General features: G+C 41.7%; 1 protein-coding gene across 1 annotated transcript in view; it reads right to left on the bottom strand.

Annotated features, from left to right (window-relative positions):
- LOC139474715 (intermembrane lipid transfer protein VPS13D-like) overlaps window positions 1-14,111 on the bottom strand; it is a 118,615-nt gene that overhangs the window by 88,759 nt on the left and 15,745 nt on the right. Inside the window, exons 4-11 of the mRNA XM_071257815.1 lie at window positions 9,846-9,958; window positions 8,412-8,489; window positions 7,666-7,761; window positions 5,750-5,866; window positions 4,364-4,489; window positions 2,281-2,573; window positions 1,617-1,785; window positions 277-372 (exon numbers count right to left, since the gene is read on the bottom strand). Coding sequence (XP_071113916.1) covers window positions 277-372; window positions 1,617-1,785; window positions 2,281-2,573; window positions 4,364-4,489; window positions 5,750-5,866; window positions 7,666-7,761; window positions 8,412-8,489; window positions 9,846-9,958 — 1,088 coding nt within the window. The remainder of the gene's footprint in view (window positions 1-276; window positions 373-1,616; window positions 1,786-2,280; window positions 2,574-4,363; window positions 4,490-5,749; window positions 5,867-7,665; window positions 7,762-8,411; window positions 8,490-9,845; window positions 9,959-14,111) is intronic.

The raw sequence follows: 14,111 nt of genomic DNA, 5'->3' as shown, positions 1-14,111 counted from the left end.
CCCCGGACCTTCCGCTCTCCGGGCGGATGCTCTACCACTAGACCACGGCTGTCTGGTGGTAAGAGAATATCTAAGAGTCATTACAGTAATCCATCATCTCAGACACTGGTTACTGGGGTCATCCTAATTGGCACTATGGTCAGATATGGACACTCAGCTTGTTTCAAATGATACCCAATATGTTCCAGTGGTCTTGAGCAACTGACGTTTATTTCTTATGACACATCAAAGTCGAATACTAAAACAGTTTGACTGGGTTTCGACATAAACGCTTACCAGTCTGTTTTCCGAGCGCAACTTGGACAGGATCAGTTCTCTTAGAACCTTCAGCTCATCAAAACCAAGTTCTTCTTCCAGATCTTCCAACGAGGTCTGAAACACCAGCAGCAAGAACTTGTGGGTTACTAAACACTTTTACATTACTCAAGACACTTTCTCAGAGTTCAAACCAATTTTTTAAAAAGCACAAGAAATATGGATTTTCAGTTTTTTAAAGTAACTTCTTGGATAGGCATTTAGAAGTTGGAGTACTAAATAAGGATAAGATTTATTGATGAACAACTTCTTCATTACAATTAAGAGCGACGTTTCGGTGTAGGTTCTAACACCGTTACACCATCACTACCCCCGAAACGTCGCTCTTAATTGTAACGACGAAGTTGTTCATCCATAATTCTTATCCTAATTTAGTTTTATAAAGGTTTGTAAGGATATTTGTTTCAGTTTATGTGTCAACACTGTATATAACAGGCAACAACCTGTCTTCACATGGTCTCGCTATTGTTGTTGGCCTTCAAATTTGCTGTGTAATGAGATTCTGTTATCAAAGTTTTGAAGGTATGGTTACTGGTATTAACTTCAGGATGTAATTGAGAGGGGTTGGCATTCAAAATACCGTATTCTACGTAATAAGCGCCCAGGGCGCTCTCAAAATTTGAAATATTGGGCTCTTATTAGAATAAAATTTTGGAGAAAAATAAACAAAGTTGAAAGATTGCAAAATTTAATGGTTTATGCTGACAGCCTGAAATGATACAAAACAAAAGTCTGTGTGTATTATACACGACAGATATATTTATCCAGAATTTAATTGCCAATATTTAAGGCGCAAATAACACACGAGTGCATATTAAACACGAGTAATAAGTCTTGTGTACATTGATAAATCGGAAGGGGTGCTAATTGGGACTGTTCACTAGCCAATATATTAGCAAATATCGCCGTGGGCGCTTATTAGAGCGGGGCGATTATTACGCGGATAAGGTAACTTCAAGGAAGTGATGAATTATGAGATCCCATGCAATAAATCTAACACAGGAAAGTTTCAAAAGACCTTTACTGGAAAACCACTCCAGGTCAAGAAAGAAGTAATGTCTAGAAGCAAGTTGTCTTAATCGTGTAAAGTGTGTTTGGTTGTTGCTTAACGCCTTAGCAATATTCCAGCAATATGACGACGGTCTGTAAATAATGGAGTCTGGACCAGATAATCTCATGTAAAGTTTGTTTGGTTGTTGCTAAATGCCATAGCAATATTCCAGCAATATGACGACGGTCTGTAAATAATGGAGTCTGGACCAGACAATCTCATGTAGAGTGTATATCCAGGAGACGTGTACCTTGACTCCAGGCCCTGGGTTGTCTTCAGTCAATACAGAGGTGTAGGCCTTGGTGTATGCTATCGCCTTGCCAGCCCTCTCCAACATGAAGGCCTTCGTGTGGCGCTTGTTTCGATCCTGGATCTTGGACAGATGGCAGTTGATGGCAAATGTCCACCATTTCCTGGGACTAAGGATAATGATAATAATAATGATAATGATGATGATGATGATGATGATGATGATGTGCATATTTAAAATGCACCAAATCTACACCCTAAAACATGCTCAAAACACTACATTATTACAAAGGTCAAATTTGAATTCTCAGCTCCCTGGGGAGTAGACAACCCAAGCTGCCTTTTGATATGATGTGACAGGATTATGAGAGTATGAGAGTGAAGGTGAGTGAGTTGCGTTTACCATTCCTTAACCAGTATTTCAGTTAAATAATGGCAGGTTCTTAGTTTCAAGGCATACATGAATGTAAACTAAACGAAAAAGTTTTCATACCTACTGCCAACTGCAATGCAGTTTTCATTATCTGTCATGGCGGCCACTCTAGTGAATTGGCAGAACAGGTGCAATATTTTGTCATGATTCTTCAAGAAATGGTTGACATCGCAGTTTTATAAGTTCCCCTATTTGGTCTTTATATAGCTTAAATATGGGGGATGCCCATTACCTATTTTTGACGGTTTCGGTCGGCCTCCACTTCCGGTGTTGTCTCCTCACGCCATGCCGGTCAAACTCACTCTGCCACAGCAGGAGACTCTGATACTGCTCTGTGCTCAGCTGGAAGGCGGTGTTGTCCAGGGTGATGTCCACGCGGATCCTGGGGTCAGAGGCTGACCGGAGGGGGAGGGTGGTGGTCCGGCGTTTGATCTGGGCCTGGGCACTCACTGGGTTTAACATGTACTCGTGGTCGTGGAAGTTGCCATCGGCAGTCGATACAAACATGCCACGCTGGAGGGCATCCTGTTCAAGTAACAGAAACATTAGAGTGTTCAAAACTAAGCATGAAAGTCAAGGGGTTCTTATATAATGATAAATATTTTAGGGAACAGAATTAATGGATGTCAAGCCCTATAATATGAGGGACAAAACGTTTCGGAGTATATGCCAACTCATCACCCAATGAAGGAGTTAAATGTTGTGTTACTAATAATAATGAAGTTGACATCCATAACATCTCTTCCTTATGTGTATCACTTCTAAATGCCTTTCAAAGACTAAAATATTTTAGGTTTTATTCAGATTTAGGGGTACCAAGATTCAAATACATTAGGAGAAATTATCAAGGACCCCAGGACCCACCTCAGTTTCAGATACTGCTATTAATATCATGTTCCAAAATACATATAATTTTAACGCCTTAGATGTGTTTCTTGTACTTGTAAAGTTTAATCAGATCTGTGGCATGGTTCCTCTCTACATAAAGAATACACTCAATAATAGATATGTAGGTCAAGGACTCCTTGCCAAAACAGTCTTTGGTAAATGTTTACTTGTTTGTTTGTTTGTTTGTTGTTGAATGCCGCACTCAGCAATATTACAGCTCTATTATGGTGGTCTGTAAGTAATCCAATCTGGACCAGACAATCCTGTGATTGATATCATGAGCATCGATCCACACAATTGGAATACAATGCCATGCATCAACCAAGTCAGCGAGTCTGACCACCCGATCCCGTTAGTCGGCTCTTGTGACAAGCATAGGGTGCTAAAGACCTATTCTAACCCGGATTTTTACGGGTCCTTTGGTAAATGACATCATGACATGTCCATAAACATAAAAGAATAGTGAAGAAGTTAGCTTTTGGATACATACCACCATCCTACCGCCAAACAAATAACTGACACTCAGGTGACAATTAACTGAAGTCCAACCTATTTACTAAAATTAATCTTCAATTAATTTCAAACCTGACTAGGTGAGGTGAGGTGAAATGGGGTTAAACGTCGCGTCCAAGATTATTGCACTTATATAGCGACGTGCATGTACGTGTGTGTGTTTGTGTGGCTGCTTGTACTAGTCCGGACTGATGCCGATTTATAGTGCTAGCCCACTGAGATACCATGCCGCAGTTTTTAACATGAATACCCCACTCAGACACAGTATACTGACTCTGAGCCGACCAGTCCTTGTTTTAGCCCCTTAATGCCGAGAGCCAGACAGGGTAACAACAAGTACCATCTTTTATCGTTTTTCGGTATGACGCGGCCGGAGATCGAACCCCAGACCTTCCGCTCTCCAGGCGGATGCTCTACCACTAGACCACGGAGGCCGTCCAAACCTGACTAGGAACACGAAGCTCACTGTCGGAGTTAACAGGCCTTCATGAGTGAGTGAGTAAGTGAATGTTTATGCCACGCAGCAGCAGTATTCTGGCAATATCACATTGTGGCATGTAGAAACTGTCAACAAATAATCAGCCAGCTCACACATTACAACAAACCTGTTGGTTGGCGCTTACAACACAAGTGGGGTTTCATAAGTTTAAAGTGAGCAATGAGAACGGACATGGTGCTGACAACCAAGAAACAAGTGCATGAGTGAGTAGTGAGTATGGTTTTCCACCCTTTTTAGCAATATTCCAGAAATATCATGGCAGGTGACACCAGAAATGGGGTTCATACATTGTACCCATGTGGGAAATCGAACCCAGTATGACGAGCGATTGCTTTAACCACTAGGCTACCCCACTGCCCCCTTGTGCCTTAGATCACAGGACAGATGGTAATACACCAGCTTCTGAACCACTTACTGCAAGGTCGGACATGGAGAGGTCCCCCAGCATGGAGGCGTTGGTATCACAGTACACAGAGAAATCCTGTAGGTCGGCCAGCTTGAACATAGTGTCACTGTCTGAGCTGCTCACAAACTTGGACATCTGCAACATCAGATACCAAGTGTTCAACAGTAACACATGGAGTCTAATGCATGAACAAGGTTATGATGACATGATGTTGGTAAAAGGAGTGAGTACGGTTTAACGCCACTTAACGCAATATTCCAGCAATATCACGGCAGGGGACACCAGGAATGGGCTTCACACATTGTACCCTTGTCGGGAATTGAACCCAGGTTTTCAACGTGACAAGCAAATGCTTTAACCACTGGGCTATCCAAACGCCCCTGGTAAAAGGAAGAATAAGTACTGATAGTAAGTCTACAAAAATGACCAAGTATACAAACATTTCAGAGCTTCACTCATCTATTCCTTATCCTCAAAGAACAATGTTGATAGCAGCCTGCAGGGAGGATGTTTCTAAAGGAATGACAATATATCAAGCAATCTCATCAAAATCAGATCTATGTTCTCGTTGCCGCTAAACAAAGATCTGAGGACATCCCATCACATCAGGACGATTTTTCGCGAACTTTGACCGACGACTGAAATGACATCAGCCAAGTTGACAAGCTTTCGACCTATCGAATTCCAATTCTGTCTACGCTTGAAAAATATATTGACACAGTTCTCAATTAATATTTTGAAAACTGAACAAACAAACATTACGGAATGTCTAATATATGGTTGAGAGTGTATGGCAGTGCTTCCTACGTACTGTGCAATGCGTCCTCCGTTCAAATGTTTATCCCACGGAACCGACAGATAGACAATAATTTTGACGGAATCAGTCGTACGGGCTGTAACTGTCGTTTGGAATACCCTGTGTTAAAGTTTCCGAGGTTGCATGATTAGAAAACCCATTCCGAATGTCACTTTCATGATCTGGTAAGCGACGCTTTAATTGGTCGGATGAAAGGTCGTTCTGACGTGACACGTAATGGGATGTCCTCAGATCTTTGTTTAGCAATAGCGAGAACTATGACCTGATTTTAATGAGATTGATATATCAAGCCTTCCATATCTTTATTATTTGATTGTTCAATTTGATTCATCATTGTACAGTTTCACTTCAATTTCCCAAGTGGAAGGAAGCTAAACAAACATTTCTAAGAACATATCAAGGTAGATTTAAGGTTAAATTCCCCTAAGACATGCAAAATAAAATTGGAAGAAAAGTGTTAACTTTGAGAACGTTTAGGATAGAAGGACCCGTAATATAAGATACACAATTGTCTGGCCTTATGAAAATGAATGGTGACAAACTACTAAAGTACTGGAAGCACAGTGATGGATACTAACCCAGCTCCTGTCTGTGCTCTGGGCACTGAGGTTCTTGATGGTGACACCACAAGCAAAGGGACAGGACGGGTTGAGGTACTCGTCTTCATATCGGATATGTACATCCTTCACATGTAGCTGACATCAAAACAAAAGTACCAGTCAAACACATGTATATACAGAGCATCCCCGAGTACCAGTCACACACACATGTTTATTAAGAGCAAGCCAAAGTACCAGTCAAACACACGTTTTTAAAGAGCAACCTCAATTATCAGTCAAACACACATGTATATACAGAGCAACCCCCAGTACCAGTCAAACACATGTATATACAGAGCATCTCCGAGTACCAGTCACACACACGTTTATTAAGAGCAAGCCCAAGTACCAGTCAAACACACGTTTTTAAAGAGCAGCCCCAATTATCAGTCAAACACACATGTATATACAGAGCAAAACCAAGTACCAGTCAAACACACATGTATATAAAGAGCAGCCCCAAGTACCAGTCACACACACATGTATATACAGGGCAACCCAAAGTACCAGTCAAACACACATGTATATACAGGGCAACCTCAAGTACCAGTCAAACACACATGTATATACAGGGCAACCTCAAGTACCAGTCAAACACACATGTATATACAGAGCAAAACCAAGTACCAGTCAAACACACATGTATATAAAGAGCAGCCCCAAGTACCAGTCACACACACATGTATATACAGGGCAACCCAAAGTACCAGTCAAACACACATGTATATACAGGGCAACCTCAAGTACCAGTCAAACACACATGTATATACAGGGCAACCTCAAGTACCAGTCAAACACACATGTATATACAGAGCAAAACCAAGTACCAGTCAAACACACATGTATATAAAGAGCAGCCCCAAGTACCAGTCACACACACATGTATATACAGGGCAACCCAAAGTACCAGTCAAACACACATGTATATACAGGGCAACCTCAAGTACCAGTCAAACACACATGTATATACAGGGCAACCTCAAGTACCAGTCAAACACACATGTATATACAGGGCAACCCCAAGTACCAGTCAAACACATGTCTATACAGGGCAACCTCAAGTACCAGACAAACACACAGGTATGTACAGGGCAACCCCAAGTACCAGTCAAACACACAGGTATGTACAGGGCAACCTCAAGTACCAGTCAAACACACATGTATGTACAGGGCAACCCCAAGTACCAGTCAAACACACAGGTATGTACAGGGCAACCTCAAGTACCAGTCAAACACACATGTATGTACAGGGCAACCCCAAGTACCAGTCAAACACACAGGTATGTACAGGGCAACCTCAAGTACAGTCAAACACACAGGTATGTACAGGGCAACCTCAAGTACCAGTCAAACACACATGTATATACAGGGCAAACCCAAGTACCAGTCAAACACACATGTATATACAGGGCAACCTCAAGTACCAGTCAAACACACAGGTATGTACAGGGCAACCTCAAGTACCAGTCAAACACACATGTATATACAGGGCAAACCCAAGTACCAGTCACACACACATGTATATACAGGGCAACCCAAAGTACCAGTCAAACACACATGTATATACAGGGCAAACCCAAGTACCAGTCACACACACATGTATATACAGGGCAACCTCAAGTACCAGTCAAACACACATGTATATACAGGGCAAACCCAAGTACCCGTCACACACACATGTATATACAGGGCAACCTCAAGTACCAGTCAAACACACATGTATATACAGGGCAAACCCAAGTACCAGTCACACACACATGTATATACAGGGCAACCCCAAGTACCAGTCACACACACATGTATATACAGGGCAACCCCAAGTACCAGTCAAACACACGAGCAAGAGCAACCGAAGAGTTCAAGAGTTTTCACTTTCTGTCAGTACTGATGCTTACCTGAATATTCTCCAGGATGTTGGCAGCCATGGACGCCCCGTACGAGAACCAGGAAGAAGACGAGGCATAGTCCTGTTGTTTCCCTTGTCGTTGAACCTACAACACATGGTGGTTGGTGATGTACCAACAATGACACTCTCAATGCCTTACAGTGTGTTAAAGTTACCCATACTTAATGTTGGAGCAATAGGTGGAATAGTTACCCTGAAAAGGACATTACCATGAATGTAAGGCCATCTCTTTCAGTCTGTGTATCTCGCCTCCGCTCTGTTCATTGGAATGAGTGGGCAATGGAAACATTGTATCTGGAGGTGACTCTAACCTGGTTTGTCTGTCTGATGGGCAAATACCATCACAGAATGACTAATATATGTATGGTGGCATTCCTAGCAATCTTTCTGTTTCACCAGCCCCTCTTAAGGGTTTTGCTATGTTTTCATTATGAGGACTAGTAAAATGTTAAGTAAGGATAAGAATTTATGGATGAACAACTTCTTTAATACCATTAAGAGCGATGTTTTGGTGTAGGTTCTAACACCGTTATCAAGCATGTGTTATCCACTTGGACACAGATGATCACTTGCTTGATAACGGTGTTAGAACCTACACCAAAACATCGCTCTTAATGGTATTAAAGAAGTTGTTCATCCATAAACTCTTATCCTTACTTAGTACTCCAACTTCTAAATGCCCATCAAAGATAGTAACATGTTAGTTTGTATTGCTGAGAGTGCCACTCCACTCACCTGCCACTTGGCCTCCAGAGCATCCAACATGTCTGTCTTGGCACTCCTCTCAGTCTCCTTCTCCTTCTCATGGTCGTACTAGAACACAAACAACAACAGTGTTATCCACGTGGACACAGAGCATCCAACATGTCTGTCTTGGCACTCCTCTCAGTCTCCTTCTCCTTCTCATGGTCGTACTAGAACACAAACAACAACAGTGTTATCCACGTGGACACACAGCGTACTACACTCACAGCTACCATTACCACAGTGACAAGAACGATTGCAATCTACACGTCCAACTTACACACATCCCATTCATCAAACAGAACACTTCCATGATTAAAGTGTTATCATGGTTATCAAAAGACAAATCCTTTTTCTGAGATGTATCAATGCTGAGTGAGTTAGTGAGTTAGTGAGTTAGTGAGTGCATATCAAGAGTGAGTGCGTGAACATGTGAGTGCATATCAATAGTGAGTGAGTGAGTGAGTGAGTGAGTGAGTGAGTGGTGTTAATGCTGCTTACAGCAATATTCTAGCCATATCACAGTATATGTAATTTCATTAGGGACCAGTTCAAAAGTTTGATGTTGGATAATAATTCCTTAAGTCTTGAGGCATACCACCACTGTGACCTCTTTTGTCATGCATTCTTGTGTTTTCCTCTGCTTTTTCAGAAAGTTTGTGAAATAAAGTTTATTGACGAGGTGCTGCAAATCATTTGTATCGGTTTTATAGATTAAATCTGCCATTCTATATTACGCATTGCACCAGATGGACTATTGTTGGTGATTATAAAACTCTACCTCATGGAAAGACTGGGTGTATTTAATGAGAACTCCTAACAGCAGAGGAACGAAAATAGGATCGGTTTAGTTCAGATACTGTATAAACATTGTGAAATCAGCAACCCAGTTGATTTTGTCAGATGGAAAACCTGCAGGGCCATTAACTCCCCCACCCCTAAACTTAAGAATTTAAGATTTTTTTCGAACTCTTGAACTGGTCCCTTAGTTCGAAGATGTTCATAGATTCAGAAGGAACAGTGTTTAGTTATATGATGGTGTGTCAGCTTGCTGTGGGAGGAGGGCCTGAAGTGATGCAGATCTATGGTGCTGACAGACCCAGGAACAGAATCAGGGCGACTCTGGCCTTCAGACTCAGAGGTGGATCCAGAATTGTACTGGCCAAGAGTACAGTTAACATGTAAGTTGTCTGAAAAAGGGGCATGTGTGCACCCCCTGCATCCACTCTCTGTATCCGCCAGTGGGACCAACAATCATTTGTGATTTCTGGCATGCCCAAGTGATGCAACTCTGCACAGAAAACCGTGGCGCTTTAGACACTTTGCCACACCAAACTGCCGAGACTGTTCTGTTCCTTGCATCAGTCTAGTTCACTAGATGTGTCAGAACAGATCAATCAAGGCATAGGAAGGTTTGGGACTTACCTTGATGTCAGTGAGCGGCCCTGCAACCAAGTAGAGTTTCTCTATGGAGATGACCCATGGTTCACTTCTTAGTCGACTCAGCGGGATCTGCAAGGTGATCTTCCCAATCAGACCTGCCATCAGGAAACAAAACACAATGAAAACCTGGGATGGAGTTAACTTATAAGATGGACAATCTATGTAGGTGTCAAACTTGGTGAAGAAATATTGTACGGTTTCAAGATCTGCTCTGGAAAAGAGCACTACCGCCATTTTCAGTCTAAGTCAAAGTCGTTGTCATAGAAACTCGAAAAATAAATGTTTAAAAAAACTATCAAAAGGCACCAGTTCACTACTAGGCCTATGTAAGTACCAAGTTTGAATAAGATATCTCTCATGGTCTCATGACAGTACACACACCCTGTGCACTCAAAAGAACCCACTCGTCCAATGGTAGATGACCAGATGGTGGAAACACAAGTGTCCAAACATGTGGTGTCAGTCACCCTGGGCAAGTGACTTCGTTCAAAAGTGCCTAAGTTCACCCAACAGGGAATGGGTATCCGATATGTGAGGTGGATGTAAAAACCTTCTCTCGCCCGATGAGGCAGCTTGGGATGTATACTCCCCAGGGAGTTGAGAATGATAACTGGAATGCAAACAGATCCACTGGTCGGGTAACAAATAAAACTGCATTTGAGCAGATACTAGTACCTGTATACCTGCTGTATATAAATCATAAATAAATCAAATAATAATTTAAAAAAAAACCAATAGTCTTAGACCTGGGCCCACTTGCACAAAACGATCTTAGCGCTACGACTATTGTAAGCCTATGTTAAAGTATGGGAGTTAAGATCATCTTAGCACTAAGATCGCTTTGTGCAAGTGGGCCCTGATCATGTATTCAGCACTGTATTGTGTGGGCTCCATGTTGCTAATCTAACTACCAACTCTTGTCAAAAAAACAGATGATGCAACACATGGCAGTTCCCTGATGATTCTATTGTGATCAGTTGGAATATAATTGCTATATCGGTTGAAGCATGAACATCACATTGTTGCTGCTATTTAGGTTCTCAGCAATAACAGGTAATCAAATGGTCCAACATATATTGTAATTAATACTACCCTTTGAAGGAACTGTACCAGAATAGGTGAGGTGAAATGGGGTTTAACGTAGCGTCCAAGATTATTGCACTAATATAGCGATGTGCATGCACGTGTGTTAGGCTGCTTGTACTAGTCCGGACTGATGCCAATTTATAGTGCTAGCCCACTGAGATATCATCCCGCAGTTTAACATGAATACCCCACTCAGACACAAAGCCGACCAGTCCTTGTTTTAGCCCCTTAATGCCGAGCGCCAGACAGGGTAACAACAAGTACTATCTTTCAATGTCTTTTGGTATGACGTGCCCGGGGAGATAACCCCAGACCTTCGGCTTTGGGCGGATGCTCTACCGAAGATCACGGAGGCGGTCTGTACCAGAATGAATGAAGAAGCAGTTACTGCAGCTTGACCTGTGTAACCAACCCAGGACCCATCCTTGGTTATCCAGTACAGTACATGCCCATTCTATTCAACATGCTGCACACTTTCACCACCATAACTCAAGGTCCGAGTTTTAATTCAAATGGTACAAAGCTACAAAAACATGTCCAATGAAGCATCTCAAATGAGCTGGAGAACATCTGTGTTAAGTTAGTGTAGGAGAGATGCAGACACTGACGACACTTCTGAAACCATGCTAGGATGGTGAATGGGTCCAGGGTATTTATCATGATAGAATGAAGATATAATACCCTGGACTAAGGAGGATGACCCGGGCCTGGCACGGACCCAATGTAAGTGTTCATCAGTCTACAGGTGCAGGTTGAGATGAGTGGACTATCAGTGTGCCATAATGAAATTTTGATTGGGTCATGTTGTTTTGGACAATAGAATGTATTTAAATCTTTTTTTTAAAATTATCATTTACATGAAATACAAATGTTAATGTGATGACATTCACTGACATGATGTAGCAGGGCTTGATTTAATAAACTAAATCTAACTTGCACCAAGAGCATGTACAGATTCAAAGTTTGTTGCACAAAAAAACCCATGGGTAAAACCCATATCTTAATGGACCAGATTTGACATTTCGAAAAAACTTTTTTATCCGATCAAAGTGCCTTGCTTTTAATTCAGTCAGCTTCTCAGTTCTGAGTGAGTGAGTGAGTATGATTTTATGCCATTTTTAGCAATAATCCAGCAATATCACGGCAGGGGACACCAGAAATGGGCTTCACACATTGTACCCATGTCGGGAATCGAACCCGGGTCTTCGGCACGACGAGCGAACGCTTTAACCACTAGGCTGCCCGACCGCCCCCACATCAGACAGGGCAGCTACTGGATGATCCCTACTACAATTAACTCCCTGCAAAGACAAAATGCAAAAGCATTTATATTTTATCATAAAATGTCTGTTTGGTAATGACCCTCCAAACATGCCATATATGTGTATTATTTTTTATAGCCTGCCCTTGGGAGTGTTATATTATCCAAACCCCCATCCCCCACCCTGATGAGGAATCAAGTTGAAATATTTTTTTTCAATGACTGCAGCAAAGACCTGCGATTCAGAACTACTTTCTCAAAAGGAATTCCCGTACCTTGTGTCAACTACACACAAATTGATGCACAGAAATTGAATAACAATCCTTCATGGATATTGTAAATACTGTAGCAGGTTCTGGGATAATTTTGTAACATCACAAGTAGCATACCGAAACACATAACAATTGAATTCTAAGCCTTCATAAATTCTAGTTTAGAAATTGACAACACTACATGATTAATGTCAGGCCATGAGCTGTGTTGCCTATTAAGTCTTTCAATTACTGATATATGACTCCATTATACGTCTCCTTGGGGTTTAACATGGGACAGCTGTTCATCCCCACACTGTGTGTGTGAGCATTGGCGGTATACCTTTCAGCTCGATCGACAGCATGTGTTGTCACAACACTACCAACAGCATGCCACACCATTATTGGCTGTGTACCAATCACCTAAACTGACAGCTGTGTTGTCACTATATCTATTGATTTGATGGTGTTTGAACATCAAATCACAATTGACAGTATGAAGCCAGTCTGTCAGACTGTGAACCTACATTTCATAGTTGACTTGAAAATGAAGCCTGGCTCAGTCAGACTGTGAACTTACATTTTACAGCCGAAAGGAAAAATAAGCCAGGCTCTGTCAGACTGTGAACTTACATTTTACAGTCGATAGGAAAAATAAGCCAGGCTCCGTCTGGCTGTGAACTTACATTTTACAGTCGATAGGAAAATAAAGCCAGGCTCTGTCAGACTGTGAACTTACATTTTACAGTCGATAGGAAAAATAAGCCAGGCTCTGTCAGAATGTGAACTTACATTTCACAGTTGACAGGAAAATGGAGCCAGGCTCTGTCAGGCTCTTGCCGAACTAGGCTGGAATTTCCAGCAGCTATTACAAATTATGCCCTTTCATGTCCGTCCTATTGACCAATCAGATTCCATCCCTCATATGACTTGCATTTGCTTCAAACAAAATGGCGGCACTAAGAGAAGAGGATCTGCTCGATAATCAAGATCTATATTGTAATAAAACGAGACTTACCCGATGAAGTGCATCAAATCACTTGAGCACATCAATTAAAAACATGAAAAGATTTGCAAAACATCTGTCGAGGCCCAGTTGGCGGTACACATGCTTTGCAAATCCTGCAGTCGACCGAAATCTGCATGTGTCAATTCTTGTTGTTAATGAACCGGGTGTCTAGTTCGTTACTCGATTTAATTGGGACTATGCAAAGACTTGTTAGTCCAGCCAAATTGTAACTCTGGCATTCCAGCCTAGTTCGGCAAGGGTGGAAAATGGACTTTCATAGTCAGTTGACACCCTTGCCTCAGGTAGACGACATTTCACAATAGACAGGAAAATGAAGCCAGGCTGTGTCAGCCAGTCTCTGTCAGCCAGTGAACTTACATATCACACTAGTTTGTAACATATGGACATTCTCATCAACAAAAGTCTCAGTTATCTACGAACCTGGAGTGAAAGAATTCTAAGTTGCATTATATATGCTTATGGATTATTCAATAGACACAATTTTGCTATTAACCAATTTGGATCAGATTCCAACACACAGCTTATACCATTTAAACTGCCACTGATTATACAGAAACCTGTCCTAGTTCTTACCATTCACTGACCACTGTTAAATACTACTCAAAAGAAATTGAAGGACA

This window comes from Haliotis cracherodii, unplaced genomic scaffold (assembly GCF_022045235.1).
Source record: "Haliotis cracherodii isolate W230 unplaced genomic scaffold, xgHalCrac1.p SCAF_3, whole genome shotgun sequence".
Lineage (NCBI taxonomy): Eukaryota > Metazoa > Mollusca > Gastropoda > Lepetellida > Haliotidae > Haliotis > Haliotis cracherodii.
Note: the sequence above shows the minus strand (reverse complement) of the source record. Positions and strands in the feature narration are given on the sequence as shown.